The sequence below is a fragment of the Natrix helvetica genome (assembly GCF_964273705.1).
Source record: "Natrix helvetica genome assembly, chromosome: 3".
NCBI classification, from domain to species: Eukaryota; Metazoa; Chordata; class Lepidosauria; order Squamata; family Natricidae; genus Natrix; species Natrix helvetica.
The window spans coordinates 139,770,230-139,791,203 of record NC_138549.1 but is presented as its reverse complement, the minus strand read 5'-3'; the positions used below and the strand labels follow the sequence as shown (position 1 = coordinate 139,791,203).

Genomic DNA, 20,974 nt, shown 5'->3' with positions numbered 1-20,974 from the left:
TGTGCACACGCAGATGCTCACAACACACACACACACACACACACACACACACACACACACACACACAAACACTTACAGATACATACCAAGAATTTCTCTGATGAGAAGCGGCTGGTCCAGAACTGCTGGCAGACTAACTGCATTACCTTTTACAGCTTTCACTCGAAAATGAAGTTTATCTCCAGATATTAAATCGTGGATTGTGTAACGAATACAAAGAAAGGGCTTATTGTTGGCTTTCACCCAGTTGGTTGCTAAAACAAAAATGCGGAAAAAGATCAGCAGCAAGCAATTCTGTGCCAAAGAACTGATATTAAAACACTGTTCAGGAAAATTGAGACCTTTATTATCTTCCAAAAAAGTAGCCTTCTGAAGTCTTATTCTCTTCAGAGGTATTTGACGTGATTTGGGAAGAGTGGAAGATGGAAACCATGAGATTTGGAAATACTGAGAAAGTCCCCTCAGTTTACTTAAAAAAGAAACTGAAGAAAACCGCTGAGCCTAGAAGAAGATATTTTCGACTAGGTACAGTATAGAAGAGAAATAATTTATCACAAGGAAATACAAAGTCATGTTGTCTAACAACCTATCTACTTCTGATCACATATAGTATATGTGATCAGACTCCTGCCTAAGATATATACAGCCCTGGTTCAAATCAGACTCCTGCCTAAGATATATACAGCCCGGATTCAAATCCCAGTAAGGGTATGGCTAGCTGATGAGAGCTAATTAGCTCGAAATACATCTATACTAGTCTCCCTTTATTTATTTATCAGTACAAATACAATATATATAGCTTGAAGATGGCAGGTGAGATCCTGCCGAAACGTTGCAAAGACAATCTCAACCTTACACGGGAAAAGACCCGAATACAACAAAACCAGCATACCTGATAAATAAATAAAGGGAGACTAGTATAGATCTATTTCGAGCTAATTAGCTCTCATCAGCTAGCCATACCCTTACTGGGATTTATATATATATTCCGCACAACAACCCTGTGACCTCAAATGACTGAGAGTGATGGATTGTAAGCTTCCATAGCCAAGGGTGTACTTGAACCTGGGTGTCTTCGCTCCTTGTCCAACATTTTAACCACTGCACTGCATAGAATCTCAGCTCTCGGTTTCGCTCCCTGTTGTTTCAATTTCCTTATTGTTACCATGAAAACTTTTAGGTATTATTTAGATCTTCTTTTGTGGGCATTTTTATCATGTTGACAAAAATGTAACGATTCAAGATTAATAGTTTGAAATATAATCAGTGAGAAAATACAATAGCCCTCCAAACTCATCAAGTGGCTATGCAATATAGTAATATATTCATACAAGCTGAAATTGGCTGAAATGAAATATTCCACGAACAGTTTGAAACAGAATATGCTCTGTAAGCAGTGCCAACAGCTAAATTCAATGTAATATATTTATATGAAGTTATTCATCCTCCTGTATTTCTAACACCCCATGTAATCAATCTTTGTAAACCATCTGCTTTTCAAAATCAAAAAAGGAAATAATCAGCTGTTACCTCATCTAAGCTAGATGAATTTAGCAGATTTTATTCATCATTTATTGTCATTGTAACATGTTGTGAAACAATCTTTTTTTTAAATCCACTTAGCTATGATGGCATCAATATATCATTTACTTATTGTACAGAGTTGTTCATAAATGAAATGTCCTAAGCCAGACTTTCCAAAGCAGATTTCAATACAATACAATAAACACAATAGCAGAGTTGGAAGGGACCTTGGAGGTCTTCTAATCCAACCCCCTGCCTAGGCAGGAAACCCTATACTGTTTCAGACAAATGACTATCCAACATCTTCTTTAAAACTTCCAGTGTTGGGGCATCACAACTTCTGGAGCCAAGCTGTTCCACTGATTAATTGTTCTAACTGTCAGGAAATTTCTGCTCAATTCTAAGTTGTTCTCTCCTTGATTAGTTTCCATCCATTGCTTCTTGTTCTACCCTCAGGTGCCTTGGAAAATAGTTTGACTCCCTCTTCTTTGTGGTAACCCGAGATATTGGAACACTGCTATCATGTCTCCCCTAGTCCTTCTTTTCATTAAACTAGACATACCCAGTTCCTGCAACCGTTCTTCATATGTTTTAGTCTCCAGTCCCCTAATCAACTTTATTGCTCTTCTCTGCACTCTTTCTAGAGTCTCCACATCTTTTCTACATCGTGGTGACCAAAACTGAATGTAGTATTCCAAGTGTGGTCTTACCAAGGCAATATATAGTGGTATTAATACTTCGTGTGATCTTGATTCTATCCCTCTGTTGATGCAGCCTAGAACTGTGTTGGCTTTTTTGGCAGCTGCTGCACACTGCTGGCTCATATTTAAATGGCTGTCCACTAGGATTCCAAGATCCCTTTCACAGTTACTACTGTTGAGCAAGGTACCACCTATACTGTCCCTGTGCATTTCATTTTTCTTGCCTAAATATAGAACCTTACTCTTTTCACCATTGAATTTCATTTTATTAGATAGTGCCCAATGTTCAGGTTTGTCAAGATCCTTCTGTATCTTAAGCCTGTCTTCTGGAGTGTTGGCTATTCCTGCCAGCTTGGTGTCATCTGCAAATTTGATGAGTTCCCCATTTATTCCCTCATCCAAATCATTGATGAAGATGTTGAAGAGTACTAGGCCTAAAACAGAGCCTTGGGGTACTCCATTGCATACTTCCCTCCATGTAGATGCAGTTCCATTGAGGACTACACATTGAGTGCGGTTGGTCAGCCAGTTACGAATCCATCTGGTGGTGATGCTGTCTAACCCACATTCTTCTACTTTATCTAGTAGTAGGTTATGATCTACCTTATCAAATGCCTTACTGAAGTCCAAGTAAACTATATTGACAGCATTCCTCTGGTCCACTAATTTTGTCACTTTGTCGAAGAATGCAATAAGATTAGTCTGGCATGATCTGTTTTTGAGAAACCCATGTTGGCTTTTGGCTATTACTTTGTTTGCTTCTAGGTGTTCGCTAATTCGTTGCTTGATTATATTTTCTAGAAACTTTCCTGGTATTGAGGTCAGGCTGATAGGTCTGCAGTTTCCTGCATCTACTTTTTTTCCTTTTCATTCATTACAATGTTTTCCCAGAAAACTGGTATATACTTCCAGTTTTCAGCAAAACCATAGTAAACAATTGGTTTGCTTAACAACTGCCATAAAAATGTTGTAAAATTGACTCAGTCACATTAGTGACCTGCTTTATGACCATCACAACTTATGACAGTTACAGACAAGCACTTTGAGGACCTCCTCTATAAGCTGAAAACCTTTGAGGGTCACTAAAAGACAGAAACAAACATTCACTCTTTGCTCCACCTAGTGATAACCTGAGTTTTTGCAGGGCAACTATGGCAAAGCTGTCAAACTCCTGGCCCATAGGCCGGAAGCGTCACAAGCCACCCCCACCCCCAGTTTAGCGAAGGGGAAAAAAGTCCCAATACGTCATGTGACAATATGTCACGTGACGCCGTGAGTTTGAACTATGGCATACCTACGAGGAACATTTTGGCAGCTTCCATTATATGTTATCTAACATTCCTATGTAAGGAATTCTTACAAAAATTCTATTTGAAACAGGAGAATTTACCTCTGAAATATCTTCCCACCTTACACTCTTCAAGAGAAAGTCTCATGTGAAATTCTAGACAAATTTATAGTTCTATAAAGTGGTTGCTCCAACATATCTACTATATAGCATCAAGGAGCAAGTATGTAATCCAGTGATCATGTGTGCTACTACTTAGCAGAAGTAACCATTACATTTTTTTCCCCAAAAATACCTGAGCAACACTTTTCAAGATTTCAATGAAGATTACATCAAATCTCTCCCTCTCTCCCATACTATTCTCTTTGACTGTGGCTGCCAACTATCAAGAGGAGAAACAATGCATCCATACTAATTGATATGACAATGCTGAAATTTTTCATGCTTGCAAGGGAATAAAACCAAACCTACTTCCATCTTTGCAGTATTCCACTACATATCCATCGAGACCAGAAGGGCCCACATTTTCAGGACCATCCCATGTTAGGGTCACAGAGCTGTCATTCACATCCTCCACTGCCAAATTCAGCGGTGCACTGAAAGATGCTGCCACTATAAATATAGAAGCATTAATAAATCATTTGCCATCCCTACAGGTGCAACCTTGATGCTGTGATAACTCACAGTTCTCCCTGAATGGCTTAGCTGGACAAGCTGAGAATATTTTCTGGTTAACACAAACACATCCCTACCTGCTGCACACAACTTTTAATTGTAATCAGTGTCTCAGATGAATTTATGACTAGAGAACTGTGCCATGGACTAATTTCAGTGGGTTCCCAACTGGCAATGCATGCTGACATTCCAGGGGCCCTTGTGAACACATATCCATGCATAGGGATTTCCATAGAACCAAACGCTCTACCTGTGCTGAGTTTCCCACTGGATGAATGTTCCATGCAGAAAACTTTATATAATAGGCTCTTTCTCATTTTCAACTTACAACCAGTTATTTGGGCACCACACTAAAAGTAGATATTAATATCTGTGATTAAAAATGACTGGTGTGTAAACATTTATTTAATGAGATCTATGCTTTCCCTAGATCAATCTTCCCCAGCTGGATGGGTTCTAGAAGTTTTGGTCTAGCCCCCGACGGAATTCTCAAGTATGCCCAATGCAAAATCTAAAAGCTCTAGTTTTAAATTATCCACAGAGTTCAAGGATGGGACAGGCTGATCTAGGCATCAAAGGCTTGACAAGCACTGGTTTGGGCTCACATGTTGCACGAAGTTCATGGGTGAAGTGGGTGCAAATGGCATGTGCCCGATGACATACTCAAACAAATGCTATGAAATATGTCCTGGCGTCAGATGTCTTAACACAAGCATCTATTTGCAGGAACTGTGTGCCTGTGCCATAGTGCACTTTGTCATCGTTTTAATGCCATCTCATTTACAATGCTTATGATCTCCATTTAGCTCTGGGGAAGCTGTAGCCTAGCATAACCCTTTCCTCGTGGAAGACAGTGATTTTAAAAAAAGAGTTCTGTCAGCAGCATCGCAGGAAAATGTTCGGAATATGAGTGTTTTACATTGCTTTTTGAACGTCGACTGGGGGAAATGCCCCTCCATACCCACAGCACACCACCCTTCATCGCATCACCTGGCTGGATGGCCTGGAGGAAAGAGGGCCACGCAGCCCTCCTTCCCTTCTCTTCATTTCACCGCCTCCCGTCTGCCTCCCTCACCTTCTTCGGTCTTCTCGATGGGCAGGGCGCGCTCTGCCGCGGACGACGGCTGGCTTCTTGCTCCGGCCAGGTTAGGTGTCCGGGATTCCTCCGGAGCGGGCGGATCTGCGGGCAGAGCGACCTCTGGAGCCAGCGGAGGAGCTTCGAGGTCAGACATCGATGGGCGGAGGTGTTCAACAGGTCCGGTTTCCCACCCGCGGAAACGAGCTCCAGTGGGCGCTTTTTCTCCCCGGGTGCTCGCCTTCTGCTTCTACCGGAGGAGGCCGGTTTATAGATCCAGGAGTCGTCTCCGGACCGCCCCCTCCTCGCCCGGCGTTGGCCCACCTGTCTGCAGGATTAGAGGGTCGGGCAGCTGCGAGCTGTGGACTCACTAACTCCCCGGCAGGAGTAGCTGCTGGATATGGGGGCAGTTTTCTAAGCATAGAAGTATCTACCCTTCAATCCGTTTGGAGGAAATTATGGGAATTAAAGGGTATAATATAAGGAAGAGCCTTCCACCCCTTCTGAAAATTTAACCTCTGCTCTGAAATTCTTGGGCCTGATGGATCTTCAGCAGTTTCTCATACAAGTTTATTGAAAGAAATAAAATGCCGAAGGTAATCACTGCCCAGACCAGGTGGAGGGATCCAGGGCCATGGAAATTCTTGGAGAAAGTTTGGACCAGTCAGGTTTATTGCTGAGTGGAAAACTGGAAGCGAAAATGTTACATAAGTGGCTTGATCTTTTGGAACAATGCTGAGGTATAACTCTTAAGAAATGAAGTAAATATCTACCTACACACCTGTCTTTAGCCATTGCTTCAATCACAAAACACCATTTTTTGAAGCCACAGCAAATATTTTAGTCTTGAATGAGCTTTTATTTATTTACTAACTTTGTTCATATTTTGCCACACTTTTAGAAATAACAAATGCCGAAAATGAGAGATAGCCAAGATAATGTACTTTGTGAGATAACCTGAAATATAAGGAACTTCGTAGTTCTCTAAAATAAATTACCAAGTCCAATGGGATAGTTAAATAAGGCTTTCAGACATCGGTTGCCTTTGTTATATTTAATAGTACAGCTATCTACTGTATGCATTGTAATGAAACTTCTATGAAATGAAATACTTTAAACAGGAACCATTTCCAAAAAAGGGGAAATGTACTAAATAAAGAACACAGGAAATATAGACAGAGCATTTAAAATTAAGCTGAGTATACACAATTATAAGACTAGCTATTGGTTTTTACTGTTTTCCATCAGCCAAGAGATCTAAGTATCTTGCATAGGAGGAAACGAGCCTTGATTTTTTTAAACAATTGGAATTTATATTCTCAGAAAATAGGAAACCCAGTCATTTTTTCATTCCTTCGTAGCAACCAGCTGGAGAGCTCCTCATTCAACGCAGTAACAGATTGTATATGAAAAGATTTGATTGACATGTCTGTAGGCTTCCTTATATTCTATCTATTGTACTTTCCTCCAGTCTAAGAAATAGTACAAAAATGTGCTAGTGTGTGTTACCCTCTTTGCAGAGCCAGTAACGAGGCCAATAACGGATGTTGTCTTTGCAGATGTGATACTGGACAATTTAAGGAAACTGTTGAATTCCTCTAGTGTCACCTGCTGGCAAGGAATTATTTAATAGATAAGTGGATCATTTGTCAAAATATAGTCCTGAGCTGCCATTGTTCTGCTTTATAGGGCAACATTCATAGAACAAATCATCGGTGGGATGCATTGAAAGCCTTAGGCTACTCTGCAGTTCAGGTCCTGTAGATTTGTGGGTGAGCACAGTCTAGTAAAGCAAGAGATATGATAGCTCTAAACACAGCAATTGGCAGGGGGTAGGCCTGTTCCCCATCCTCAGTGGTTTATAAAGTTACTATAAAGTAACTTTATAAAGATATCTGTGCTTCACGATGAAACTATGTGATCAGGCTATGCAGGAGAAATTCGGTTCACAATCCAGTGGTGGTCAGTCATTGAAACACATAAGGGAATATCACTCCCACCACCTTGAGTCTGGAAGTGGTTCCATAGGTGGAAGGCAAAGACATCCTGGTGAGGTACCAATGTTTAGTAATGTAAAGATCCCTGGACCACTCCTGAGTGAAGGAGGGGAACTTCTGCCAGTTTGAACTGAGGTAGTGGAATAAGAGGCAACTGGCAGTTAGAACAGAGTACTTCTCAGGTGGGGAGGGGGAGTAGAACTCCTTAGCATCAGAATGTATTAATTACTGTATAATAAATACTAATGATCTGATGGTCATTTCAAAAAATCCTTTTTTTAGTGAGCGCCTAGAAGCCAAGAGCATACGTGCCAAATTTCAAGTTTGTAGGCATTACAGTGCTGGAGATTTCGTGATGAGTGAGTGCTACTTGTCTATTAGATATATAGAGAGATTTTTTATATTGAACACAGGTTTAGTATGCCTCTGGAAAAGTGAAAGAGTAGTTAAACAGGCAAGGATGGTGGGTGGAGTAGCCACTTGCCTATCCCCAATTGTTCAGGCTGGCAGGAGAAATGGAGAGTGAAACATGGATCTTGTACTCTTCCACAAGAGTGTCAAACCTGTCTTTAAAAGTTGCCTGAAAACAGCCTGATTGGATTGGGCGGGCTATGTGGTGAAACACTAATATCCCTTATGCCCCTAACTCCTTGTCAGCTCTTTTTTGAGCTAACCAGAGGTGAAGAGTTAGCTCTTTAGCCTCCAGTACTACAATGCCATTATTGGGAGAAGAGAGAAACACTACTTTACCTTATGGACAAGGTAAATATGAATCTGAAATAAAGTCAGCATGAGAAAAGGAATATAACTTTTTTTAAAGGTACCTGTAGGTTGGCATGCTCCATTTCCCTTCTGTTAGGTAATGTTATCTTTTGGGACTTGAGTCATGGCCTCCTCTGCCACAGGACCTGCCTTGTGGAATACAAGATCCAGATGGCCCTGAACCTCTTGGCCTTTCATAAGGCATTAGAGACTTGAAGGATCTCTCAGACATTTGGGCCCTGTTGGTTGGTTTATCTGGTTCTTTTCTTCATTAATTGGAAATAGAATGGTTTTGAGACTTTAGATGAGCATTATTGTTTTGGATGTTTATTTGTCTTGGTTTTTTTTTTTAAAGTTTAATCCTCCATGGTCATTAGAGTCATCGTGACATGGATGGCAATAAAAATTGTTTCTATAAATAAAAACAATTATGAGAATTTTTTTCTCATGGTTAGAGAGATGTGAAGATTAACCCTGTGGATGGCTCAAAAATCAGCCACAGCAACCTTTCTCTCTCTCTTTGGAATCAAAATATCTTACTTAAAAGTTCCAAAAACAGTCTCCGATCTCATCAGTTGATATGGATATTAAACATCAAAAGTTCAAACTTCACTTCTATGATGGGGTAAATCTAATTGGATTTATGTTGCTAAATTTTTGCTTTCTTCAGAAAAAAAAAGATTAGTTTCAAAGTTCACAACTGCCTCAAATATAATTTGAATTTACAAGATTAATAGACGCAAATTATAGTCTTCATTCAACACCTGAAGTATGAGTCTTTCATATCATATAACAATATTACGAAATCTAAATCCTACTATAAAGTGCGGGATCTTATCTTTATTGGAACAAAGCATTTTGTATAGTTTAAACTTTTTTTATTTTAGAAAATCTTTTCCACATTCATTGTGTTCCTGCATCTCTGTCATGCACATGCTCAATATGCATCACTTGTGGGTTATGCTGCTTTGTTGTTTGCCCTTGTGGGTTATGTTGTTTGCCCACAGAGATTGGCTTGGTTCTCACAATAAAGACAATACACACGGTTTGCTCTTTTTGTGACCTAGCATATTGTTTAAGCCTAATTATGTTGATCTAGAGCAGTATATGGAGTCAAGCCAATTTTATTCTACAAATCATGGGTCAACTATGGCTAAGCTCAATGCACAAATCCAGATGGTGAGAATATGCCTAAGAATGTACTGAATGAACACTCCTTGGTGAGTACATATTGCAGTGGAAGATCACATGGGCAACAATTCTTTCATAAAAGCTTGTTAGCTATTGATAGTTAGGAATGGGGAATGTTATTTTATATATTTCTAGGCTAACGAGGCAGCATTTCCATGCTTGGAATCATTCATTTAGAGAATGATGAGTCATTGGACAATAAACCAGACCGCTTTTCAGTATGTGCATGCCACACAATTGTATATCTACCTCACTTTTGAACTATGACGGCAGCTGTGAGTGAGCCTTAGCAATAAGAAGAATGTCTCATTCATGAGATTGTCACTTTAGTAAGTCTGTTCTAGGTAATTGGGAGTGTACTTTATGTAGTCTCTTATTAATAATTTCATTCATTGAAAACCTGAACAGTTGGGGTAGGTTTAAGGCAACAAAATCTCACTGAACTCAATGTGATTTAAAAACAATCTGATCAGAATGGGAAACTATCATGGGACTGTATTTGTCAACCAACTTGGATTCCCAAAAGAAAGATAGGAAATAAAAATAGTGTATTTTGAACCCTTAAAACAAAGACATTCATTATTTAGGGATATTGTTACAATGGAATCTGATCTCTACTTCATTTTTTTTCTTTTATGCTTTCAAAATCTGTTTTGGAATATAACCTAGAAGGTGTTAAGATACCAGACTAGAAAGTAGGAGACTATGAGTTTTGGTCCTATTTTAGGCATGAAGCCAGCTGGGACTGGGTAACTTTGGGCCACTCACTCTCTCTCTCTCCTCTAGAAACAAGGCCATGGGAAACCATTTCCAAAATGTTACCAAGAGTCAATACTGTTACAACCCCTGGTATGCCTAAATATGGGAGGAAGGTCACTACTCCCTCTTTCTGTCCTTCGGCTCATCACAGAAGACCATGCAGGCAGAAAACCATATTTTTATTTTTAATGTTGCCTTTTTATATTTGTGTTGTATTTGTACTGATAAAGTCTCCCTTTATTTATTTATCAGTACAAATACAACATATATATATATATATGTGTGTGTGTGTGTGTGTGTGTGTGTGTGTGTGTGTGCGTGCGTGCGTGCGTATGTATGTATGTATGTATATGTCTACGTCTACGTCTACGTCTACGTCTACGTGTATGTATGTATGTATGTATGTATGTATGTATGTATGTATGTATGTATGTATGTATGTATGTATGTATGTATGTTGTGGCCCAGCAGGATCCGGTTGAGCCGCTGATGGACTCGGATAGCGAGGAACCATATGAGTCTGCCTGGATGATGTGGAGGACCCTATGCAGGGTTCAGACTCAGAGCAGAGACCAGAGAGGCTGGTTGGCCACCAGGAGGTGCCTGAGGCATGGAGCAGTGGGGAGGATCAAAGGCAGTTTGTCCCTGATGCTAGATTGAGAAGGGCTGAGAAATGGAAGCACCAACGTAGGCAGACTCACAGAAGATGATTAAGCACAGGTGGTTGTGGATTGGCCCCTCCCAAGAGAGATTATAGGTGAGGCATTGGGAGGGGACATTTGCAGGAAACAACTGTTCAAATTAGTAGTTAAGAAAATTGATCTGTGTATTCTAGCCGTGTCTGTTCGTTTGGACTATCTGCGTTGCTTCATTTTGAATTATCTGGGTTGCTGCAGAGCTACTCTATTGAACGTGAGTTGTCTGGGCCCTCAGCCAAAGGATTCGTTATTTCAGTAATTAAACAGTGGCAAACAGCCAAGCCTGTGTTCTGGTTTATTCACAGGTGTGTATGGGGTTTATAAATAATTTGGTTCCTTCAAAATTAATCTCCAAAACTGAACACTTCAACAAGAGAATAATTATGGAAGCTATCGAAATAGAGAAACACCCCCACAAACACCCCCACAACATGAATAAACATGATGATACCTCCCGCCTACCAGACATCTGGAAACCAGCCCTAGTCAACAAACGAGCCCCACCCACCACCCAGGCCGTTACAACACAAAACAACAACGGACACACAGCCAGAACCAATCAGCACCAATCTACCAATCATGATACAACCACACAACCAATCATTCCACTTATTGAAACAAAGCCAGCACTCCACACCCACCCACCAAGATTTGTAGAAAGACAGCAGTTTTGACCACGCTTTAAGCCGAAAACACCAGCCTGAAGATGGTGAGTGAGACCTCGCCGAAACGTTGCCAAGACAATCTCAATCTTACATGGGAAAAGACCCGAATACAACAAGACCATACACATACACACACACACACACACACACACACAAACACACAAACAACACACACACACACACACACACATACAAGCAGAGAGAGAGAGAGAGAAACATTTGCCCCAGAATTATTTTAATATAACAAACAAACAAAAATTTGCCAATGCACTCAACTAGTAACTGAATTCACAGATTGTACTAAACTACAAACACCTGTTTATAAATTACAGAATTTGCTAAGCTAAAACTAAGTATATCTCACAGTTTAGGAGCAGGGTCTCCAACCTTGGCAACTTTAAGGCTTGTGGGCTCCCAAAGTTTGGAGAGTCCTGGTTGAGGCTACTGTGTAAACTTTATTGTATTTTAGAAAAATCTGGTAATTGGTAACTGCGATGTAAGCTTTTCCCACTCAAATGATCTTAAAATATAATTATATACTGTAATTATTTATATATTTTTATAAATATAATTATATTTGTAAAATTGCAAAATATTTTTATTATTTTATTTTTCATATTTTATTATAACATTTATATTAAATTGTAAAATATAATTTTGGACTATTATATAATTCTTACAAGTTCATGTCAACAGTGGCAGTCCCAGTACATCTTCCTTTTATCATCTTCCTTTTCTGGCTGTTCAGATGAATTTGATTCTTCAAAATTCCTGTTTCTACTCCCCCCCACACCAATCTTTACCAAGCTAAACAATGCAGGCAGAATATCCATGACCTGCTAGATTTTTCCAGAAACATGAATATTCTTAAGTGAAGATCCTTATTCTGTGAAATTTTTGGATGTCTGCTCCCTCACCAAGAACTTATACACAATATATCTGAATTTGGAGACGAGACTGTGGAAATCTTCTTTATGGCATAAACAAACGAACAAACATCTACATGTAAACCTATATTGATTTTAGGGAATGGATTAGATTAAAAATGCCTTTGGGATATTTCCAACATATATACTTTGATCTGCCTGTTGGTTCTACTTGAAAAAACCCAGACTGTGCTTTCCATATGTAAATGTAATGTGTGATAGAGGCCATATATTGGGTATCGCCAGTATCCATCCACCTGTTTGTCCTCACGCAAGCTACCTCACTCCCCTGGTGTGAGGCAGCAGCTGAGAGCTCTAATAAGTGTCTGACGCATGGAAATGCTGCCAGGCAACTAAACTTTATTTTTGAGGAATTGGTCATGTGACTTGTGTAACAGGTCAAGTTATGTCCTCTGTCTCAGAAGCACATACATTGACCAACAGAAGACATCACTTTCTGTTTTTAAAGTGGCGAATGCAAATCCTCCTATTTCTGTTCTCCGTTTCAGGAGCCCAAGAACAAAAAGGAGACTTACATCTGAGGACAGTCAACAAGGTACTGATTTGAAATACAGCTCCATGGAAATATCCTTTGCTTTTGATGTAATGGAACAGGCGGCAACCACATAATCACAGAATTGGGAAGAAACTCAAAGATCATCTCATCCACCCTGTGCTAGGAAATCCTAGTCTTTGTTTTAATTCCTCACTTGTGAGGCACAACTTTAAGGGGCCTTGCTCTAATTAATTCCTTTCGAAATATGCAGAAACAATGAGGCTTTGGACAGCTTTTGTGTTGGTGAGGAAATCTAGAGTAGATGTGTGCATGTGCATATAAATGATTGATTTGGTATTTTTCAGATCACACGTCATGTTGATACACACTTGGTTTTCCCACCTACCTAATTATGTTTGAGAACGTAGCCAGAGATATACTGATGATGTGCTGCATTTTCCTAGTTTTAAGTACCCATAGACAATTAATAGTATTACAGAATTGTTTCCCTGTTTTGTTAGGGGAATGATGGAAAATTGTCCTCTTTTAGCAGCTCATGGAGTAAATGAGGATTGCTTCAGCCAAATGTTCATTTTCAAAATACACATCCACCTTTGCTTCAACTTAACATATCCAAATGTGGACACTCGCCTAGATCAAATTCTACTACATCAGTTGCATTGCAGACACAGTACTTGAGTTGCAAACATTAATCCTTTGACCCGGTTGATGATATAATATTGTTTATTTATAGCTGCAATTTTAATCACACTTGAACACAGTGGGTCCCACTTTTAATCAGTAAGCATGGATTTACTCTGTGTACATGTGTTTTTGCAAGAACAAATTGTGATGCCAAATATGGTAAATGCCAAATAATAGCAGTATGTAAGAGCTTAAATGACAAATGACAAAGGAAAAATTAAATTAGGATCATGTATCTTTGAATGCAATACCATCTGGAACACATTCCATAAACATTCAAACATGCTGCTGCAAAGCTATAAACATTAAAGGCTAGGGATCCATCAGGAAATGGGTTAAAAATAAAGTGGTGTAAATTATGATGACCTCAGAGCGAGGTCATAATAATTTACAGAGTTTTATTTTTAATATTTATTTTCAATAATGTGTCCACATTTGGAATACTGGATAGTTCTAATAAAAATGTAGAACTACCCTGTAGTTCTAATCGCTGCATTTGAAAATGAATAAAACAGAGCTGGGAAAAGTTCAGAATAGAGCAAACAAAATTATTAGGAATCATAACTACTGCATATCCCTATGACAAAAGGTTAGAATATTTGGAATGCCTTCACTCAGAAAAAAAGTGATTAAGGGGGACATGATCAAACAGTATAAAACAGTGGATATCATGGAAAGAATGGACAGCAATACATCTTTCTTCCTCTCAGAATATTTACACAAAGTGTAATCCAAAAAAAGCTCAAGGGAAAATTAGGACAAGAAGAGGGGGGGGGGGAGCCAAAACTCAGCCCAACCAAACTGAACTTTCTTCACACTGTACATAACCTGCTAAATTCGGCACCACATGTTGTGCATACGGCACAGCTTTAGAAAGGGTTGGATAAATCATGGAGGAAAGGTCTACCAAAAACTATGAACTTGTAAACAAAAAGTTACCTTCAAGTTGAGGGCAGCATGTCTTCAAATACCAGTAGCAGTGGAGCAACAGCAAGAGAGGAGTATGTCTCCATCACCAGCTTGTGAAAAACCCAGGCCATTTGGTTGGTTCCTGTAAGAAACCAAAGGCTGATCAGATCCATCTGGATTATGTTCTTATGTTCTTAAAATGTCCTGAAATAAAAGAATGAAGACCAGTGATATTGCTGGTTGACAAGCAATAGCTCATATCACATGTAAAATAAATGCTATCCAAAGCAACATTTTACCTCTTTCTGGAACTATAATCTCATTTGGATTAAATAATATGAGAAACAAACTCTGAAACTCTTAAAAATAGGGGTGGGGTGGGGAGGAAAGGGCCCCACATTCCCAAGAACAGAAGTCAAAAACATGCAAATGAAAACATGGGAAAATATGTGGTGGAAAGAATTGAAATTTATTGTGTTATAATCTTAAAAGAGAATTCGTATAAAAAGATGTACGATTGATATATGTCACCAGAAAAAAATGGTCTAAAATGTATAAAGGCACTTCATGTTGAAAATGTGAACAACAAGAAGGGATATTTTATCATGCTTAGTGTGGACATATAAAAAAGCTAGAAAATTATGGATTCAAATATATTCAAAGGATTTTAAGGAATCGAAAGATTTTCAAGGATCAATATATAACTGAGACCAGACATCTATTTCTTGGGATTATTGAACAAAGAGTTGGGGGGGTAAATGGAACTTTGGTGTTTATATATTATAATCACAGTGAACAAAAATGGAATGGATACAATGGATGAATGATTGGTGAAGCTTACTGAGATGGCCAAAACGACTTCTTTGATTAAAAAAAGAAAAATTGTTTATTCTGACTGAAAATGTATGATTTACAGTTTTTATTATTGAAAAGGATGTATTATAGAAAGCTATGAAGTAACTTTATAGAAAAAGGTAAAGTTATAATTGAACTTATAACTGCTGTAAAGAAGATCCGAAGGTACTTGTATTTTTTTTCCTGTTTTTCTTTTTTCTTTCTTTCCTGCATTTTTAGTTTTCTTTGGTTCCTTTTTCTTCATTATTTTATTATTGTATTAGGTTTTACAACTTGATATAAAAAAGAAATCCTGTTAATTCATGAATTCATTCATTCATGCATACATACACAGGACAAGCACCAGCGTGTGGAAAAACTGCTTCTGAGGAGATGTAGGACAAAACATGTCACTGAGGTAGGTCCAAACTTGCATATGTTTGGAACAGAAATTTTAAAGCCTCTTTGTGACATAACAGGCATGCTTTCATATGAGACAAGTGTTGATGTAAATGACTAAAGTTTCTTTGCTCCTAATTGCATTCTTTAATAACTTTTATCTTCTAAAAGTACAATTCCTTACTAAGGTATGCATAAGGTATCATTTGATCCATAGGATTTTCTACACAAAGGTCCTATGCAAACTTTATTGAATGAAAAGCACCCTGTTAATTATTGCTGTTGATAGATATCCTTTGACTTTTTTGTTTTAGGTACTTAAAAAAATCTTGAGTTTGCATTAGTTTCAGCTGAACATATCAGAGGTGGGGTGATACTAAAGGCACATACAGTATGGCGTATTAAATAGTAAAGCTATTTAACACGACTGACAATACTTCTGTCCTACAAAGCGACCTTGACAATGTGTCAGAATGGTCAAACCAAATCTCAACCAACAAATGCTCTGTCTTATACATTGGCAACAAAAATCAGGAAACTAAATACAAGCTGGGCATATAAGACTCCATAGACGAACCTCACAATCAAAGACCTTGGAGTATTCATCTCAAACGATCTAAGCCCCAGAGCTCACTGTGACAGCATTACCAAAAGAAGCATTAAGAGTTGTTAAACCTAATTTTGCGAAGCTTCTTGTCCAGTAACATTGTACTGCAAACTAGGCCATACAAAACTTTTGCCAGACCAATTCTCGAATACAGCTCACCTGCCTGGAATCCACACTGTATATCGGATATTAATACAATCGAGCGAGTCCAGAGGTATTTCATAAGAAGAGTACTCCACTCCTCTGCTCACAATAGAATACCTTATGCCACCAGGCTTGAAATTTTGAGCTCGGACAACCTAGAACTATGCCGCCTATGGTGTGCATAGTACACAAAATTGTCTTATACAATGATTACTTCAGCTTCAACCGCAATAATCCAGGGGCAAACAATAGATACAAACTAAAGGTAAACCTCTCCAAACTCGATTGCAAAAAATATGACTTCAGCAACAGAGTGGTCAATGCCTGGAATGCACTACCTGACTCTGTTGTTACATCCTCAAACCCCCATAACTTTAATTTGAAACTGCCTAGCGTTGACCTCACCCCTTTCCTAAGAGGTCTGTGGGGGCGTGCATAAGCGCACCAGCCTGCCTACCATCCCTGTCCTACTGTACCCATTTATTCATACCCATTTCCTGCATTCATGTCTATGTTTATACTTATACCTGTTATCTCGTACATGTTTGACAAACTAAATAATAAATAAAATAAATAAAATAAATAAAATAAATAAATAAAATAAATAAAATAAATAAAATAAATAAAATAAATAAAATAAATAAAATAAATAAAATAAATAAAATAAATAAAATAAATAAAATAAATAAAATAAATAAAATAAATAAAATAAATAAAATAAATAAAACAAATAAAATAAATAAAACAAATAAAACAAATAAAATAAATAAAATAAATAAAATAAATAAAATAAATAAAATATTTACCTATTGTATTTTTATCACAAGTTTTAGACAATGATGTTTAAGACAGGACTTCACCTCAAGTCTGTTACCCAAAAAAAGAACTGAAGAGAAGAATGGCGTTCAAGAAGTTTGGTTCTTCAGACTACTTATACTCAGACTGAGCAAAATCTTTGCTGATGCTTTTTTATTAACAGTAATTGGTTCGTCTCTTCAGAGCGTTTCTCTTCCAGAGGGAATATAGGACAATTGCATATTAAGGGCTCTTGGCATATTGACTGCTACATTGCCTTTCAGATTCTACTCACTAAGAACCCTGCTAAAGGTGAGAGAGTGTCAGCTGAAGTAGTTATTATAGAGTGCAAATGCTGTGGGACTCTGCCAAAGAATGTCCCTGCGAGCATGCGAGGGATGAATTCCACTTCACAGTCTATAAAGTCCTTTGAGATCCTGTTGGGTGACAACTGCAAGAATGCAAGGGATTCACATTATTATTTACTGTATATCATTGGAAGCCAAGCTTGAAGACTTGGATTCTAAACTTAATTAAACCATCTGTTGATACAGAGGAGGAAAAATAAATATCCTGGCTATTTAGTTTTAACTGTGACATCTTAGCCAGCCATGATGGATTTTACAAAGTAATCCCTGGGTTTCTAGGCAACTCATATACCTAATGAAGAAACATAAGGCTTAATTCTCATGCCAGGCTTTTGTTTAGATGTCAGACATTCAGTTTATTATTTCTTTCCAACTTATTGATGGTCCAGTGCTGATGAGCACAGTAAAGGACCTAGATTGCTCCCCTTCCACACAATACCACTACATTTTTAAAAACTTGTTTAGCTTATGTGAGGAAATGCAAAGTTAGTTCCCCTGCTTTCTCTGCTTTCTTCCCTTCTAAAAATGTTCTATGACAGGGGTGTCCAAACTTGGGAACTTTAAGACTTGTGGACTTCAACTCCCAGAATTCCCCAGCTGGGGAATTCTGGGAGTTGAAGTCCACAAGTCTTAAAGTTCCCAAGTTTGGACACCCCTGTTCTATGAGAACTAATATCTAGGCAGAAACTACTGGGGTACTCATATTTTCTATTGAGATGCTACAGAATTAATCTCCATTATAACCTCCTTTGCATATATATTAAAACATTTTAACATCTGATATGGATTGCCTATGTGTTCTGACCGAGGCTTCCCAACAGCATGAAGCAAATTCCTTGTCCTGACAAAAAAATCATTTTTATTAATTTACTGTGAATCTGCTCATTCACATCCAGCAAAGTCTTTCAAGGGAGAATTTACAGTCACAGACTTTATCTGGCTTGGAGAGCTGACAGGTTGATATCTACAAAATTTGGCAAGGAATCTTAGAGAGTTCCAATTAAGTGAACTAATTGTCTCCTGCAAACTCCATTCCCCTTTCGCTCCTCTTTTATTTCCTCTGGGAGGGGCCATTCATTGTCCACCTGTGGCAACTCTGTGCACGTGCACACTGGGAACAGACTCCAGCTGTTCGTCTGCCTCACTGATATCTGACTCTAAAGGCAGCTGATAACTGGTTTATGGCTCTGGCCCCTTCTCTGCCTCTGACACAGAGCCTTCCTCAGACTCCAGGAATGCCCCATGTTCCTTCCCAACCTACTCACTGTCCAAATCTGCTGCCAGCTCCACTGGCTGCTGGTGGGCCACAACACTGTGGTGTAACACTAACTGGTAGGCCAAATAGGTAAACATATTTTCTAATCTTTAAAAAATCTACGGGACATAAAATAATGCAGTGCAGAAAATGTGTATATAAACATGATGCTATTGTTTCCAGCTGCTTTTATTTATACTTAAGGTTTGCTTGTATTTATGAATGCTTGAATCCTGACATTGATACAAGCATGTTTGCTGCCAACTTTATTTTGGCATCTGCTACTTTCAGCAACTATGTCTATAAAGGACAAGGCATTTTTTTGTGATTATTATGATTGTTCCTCGAGTCCTTGTACATCAAGGTATAAATGAGTAACACTCTGTACAATTCCACCAGTCTCTCCCCTACCAGTAGGAAAACAAAGAGTTTGTTTTGCATTCTGACCCATTTTCCTTCATGCAGAAGAGAACTTGCACAGTATGTGGCTTATGAGACTCCAGGTGAGCTACACAAATCAGCCTGGATCTGCAAAGCTAGAGAATGGAAGAAGAAAGCAATAACACAGAGACACCCCAGCTGATATCTGATCTCACATGCTCCAGAGTAAACTTAGCTTGGCTTTCTGGAAAGAACTTCATGGCGTGAGGCACAGAGTAATTTACTGCTTCAAATGCCAACAAATACTTAGGGATTATCAGCACTCATTAAGAGGTTCAAAGGAGAGTTTCAAGCTGATGGGCCAAAAAGCTCCCCCTTCCAGCAAGTTAAATAATTATTTCCTGGCAAATCTAAGCAGGAGGCTTATCTACCTTTTCATTGCTGCCATTTGACTAGGGACTCTTGGGAGCAGAAGTAATGTCTTCTAATGGCTCTCATTTTTCTTAGCTTGAAAATGATTCCACAAACTCACTGGAAATGTAATAGGATTTGTCTTAGGGTTACAAGCTTTGAGTTACAAAAGTCTGGATGACTAGTAGAGGGTAGCAGTGTGGTGTGGAAACCCAATCTGCTGCCATCTAGTGCAGCCCAGATATGGTAGTCCTGCTTTGTCTCCCATTGCTGAAATCCTATGTTGGAAGAAATATCCATCTGGTTCACTTCCAAACTGGGAGAAAGGCACTGGAGACAAAATGGAAGCTGGAGGCTGATTGGAAAGAGGGTCCATTGATTGATGAAGCAGAACCACTGGGTAGCTGACCACATGGAGTTGAGAGTGAGGGGTATTTATACCTTCTCTTGAGTTTCTATTCCTGTGCAAGAACATGCATTCCACTGGCTGTTGTAGGGGTCATAGCCAGCTCTGTAGGTTGTCTGAGCCAAGCTTGGTTGAAGCTTGGTCTGCTAATGCAATGAAGGGGCTTGTTGGGCAATTCCTATTGTGGCTGAGGGCTAATCCTACCTTTGTTCAGACCTTGTGCAGGAAATTTGCTTACGAATAGAGCTACCTAGAGTTGGGAACGACTAGCACATATGTGTGAGGGGAACCTTTACCTTTAGAGCTACCTAGATCTCAATAAGCTCTTTAGCTCTTAAGTGCTGACATCTGCTGATCAAGAAAGGTGGGGACTGCTTTCCGTCTCCAAGAGCATGTTTCTCAATTTCTCATTCAGGGAAATACAATATTCTGCCTTTTTAATATTTCTCAAAATATTTCATTCTTCTAGGAGAGGGGTGGGTGCAAACTTCTACACCTATAATAGCCATAACAATTACAAGCATTCTAATTATACATAATACACAGATACTGTGTCAATGAGGTTCATATATTTCACTGAGTCATGGTTTGTTTTAACTGTTCATTGAAGAAAGTATCGCAGCGTAGTTCCTACATCATATGAAATCACACATCATGGCTTATAATGATTATTGCACTAAGCCATAATGTGGTTTGTTTACTTTTGACTTTATTGTGATTTATTCACCAGACATGATTCAATTATGATTGATTGAAATGTGAAAGTTCAGGAATTGTCTTAGGAAAACACTGAGAATTGTTGGGGTTTTTAAATTGATGAATAGTTAATCCAAAACACAACCTGCTAATTACTTGATAAGTTTGGTCAGAGCCTAGGGGAATATAATGGATGTAATAGAAAATAGCCTAATCCAATCAAAATGCCCAACCTACTCACACTGTTCCATTTTCTTTTGTTTGCAAGTAAGATTTCCCCAGCTCTGTCTCCCAGCAATTTGCATTT

The 20,974-nt window shown here is 38.7% G+C and overlaps 1 protein-coding gene across 2 annotated transcripts in view; it reads right to left on the bottom strand.

Moving 5' to 3' along the window:
* Positions 1-5,481, bottom strand: part of MYBPH (myosin binding protein H) — a 32,140-nt gene extending 26,659 nt beyond the window's left edge. For both annotated transcript variants that reach the window (XM_081949405.1, XM_081949406.1), the window contains exons 1-3: positions 5,264-5,481; positions 3,985-4,125; positions 87-254 (exon numbers count right to left, since the gene is read on the bottom strand). In XM_081949405.1, the coding sequence (XP_081805531.1) occupies positions 87-254; positions 3,985-4,125; positions 5,264-5,420 (466 nt within the window). In that variant the 5' untranslated portion in view covers positions 5,421-5,481. The remainder of the gene's footprint in view (positions 1-86; positions 255-3,984; positions 4,126-5,263) is intronic.
* Positions 5,482-20,974: the final 15,493 nt, after the last annotated feature.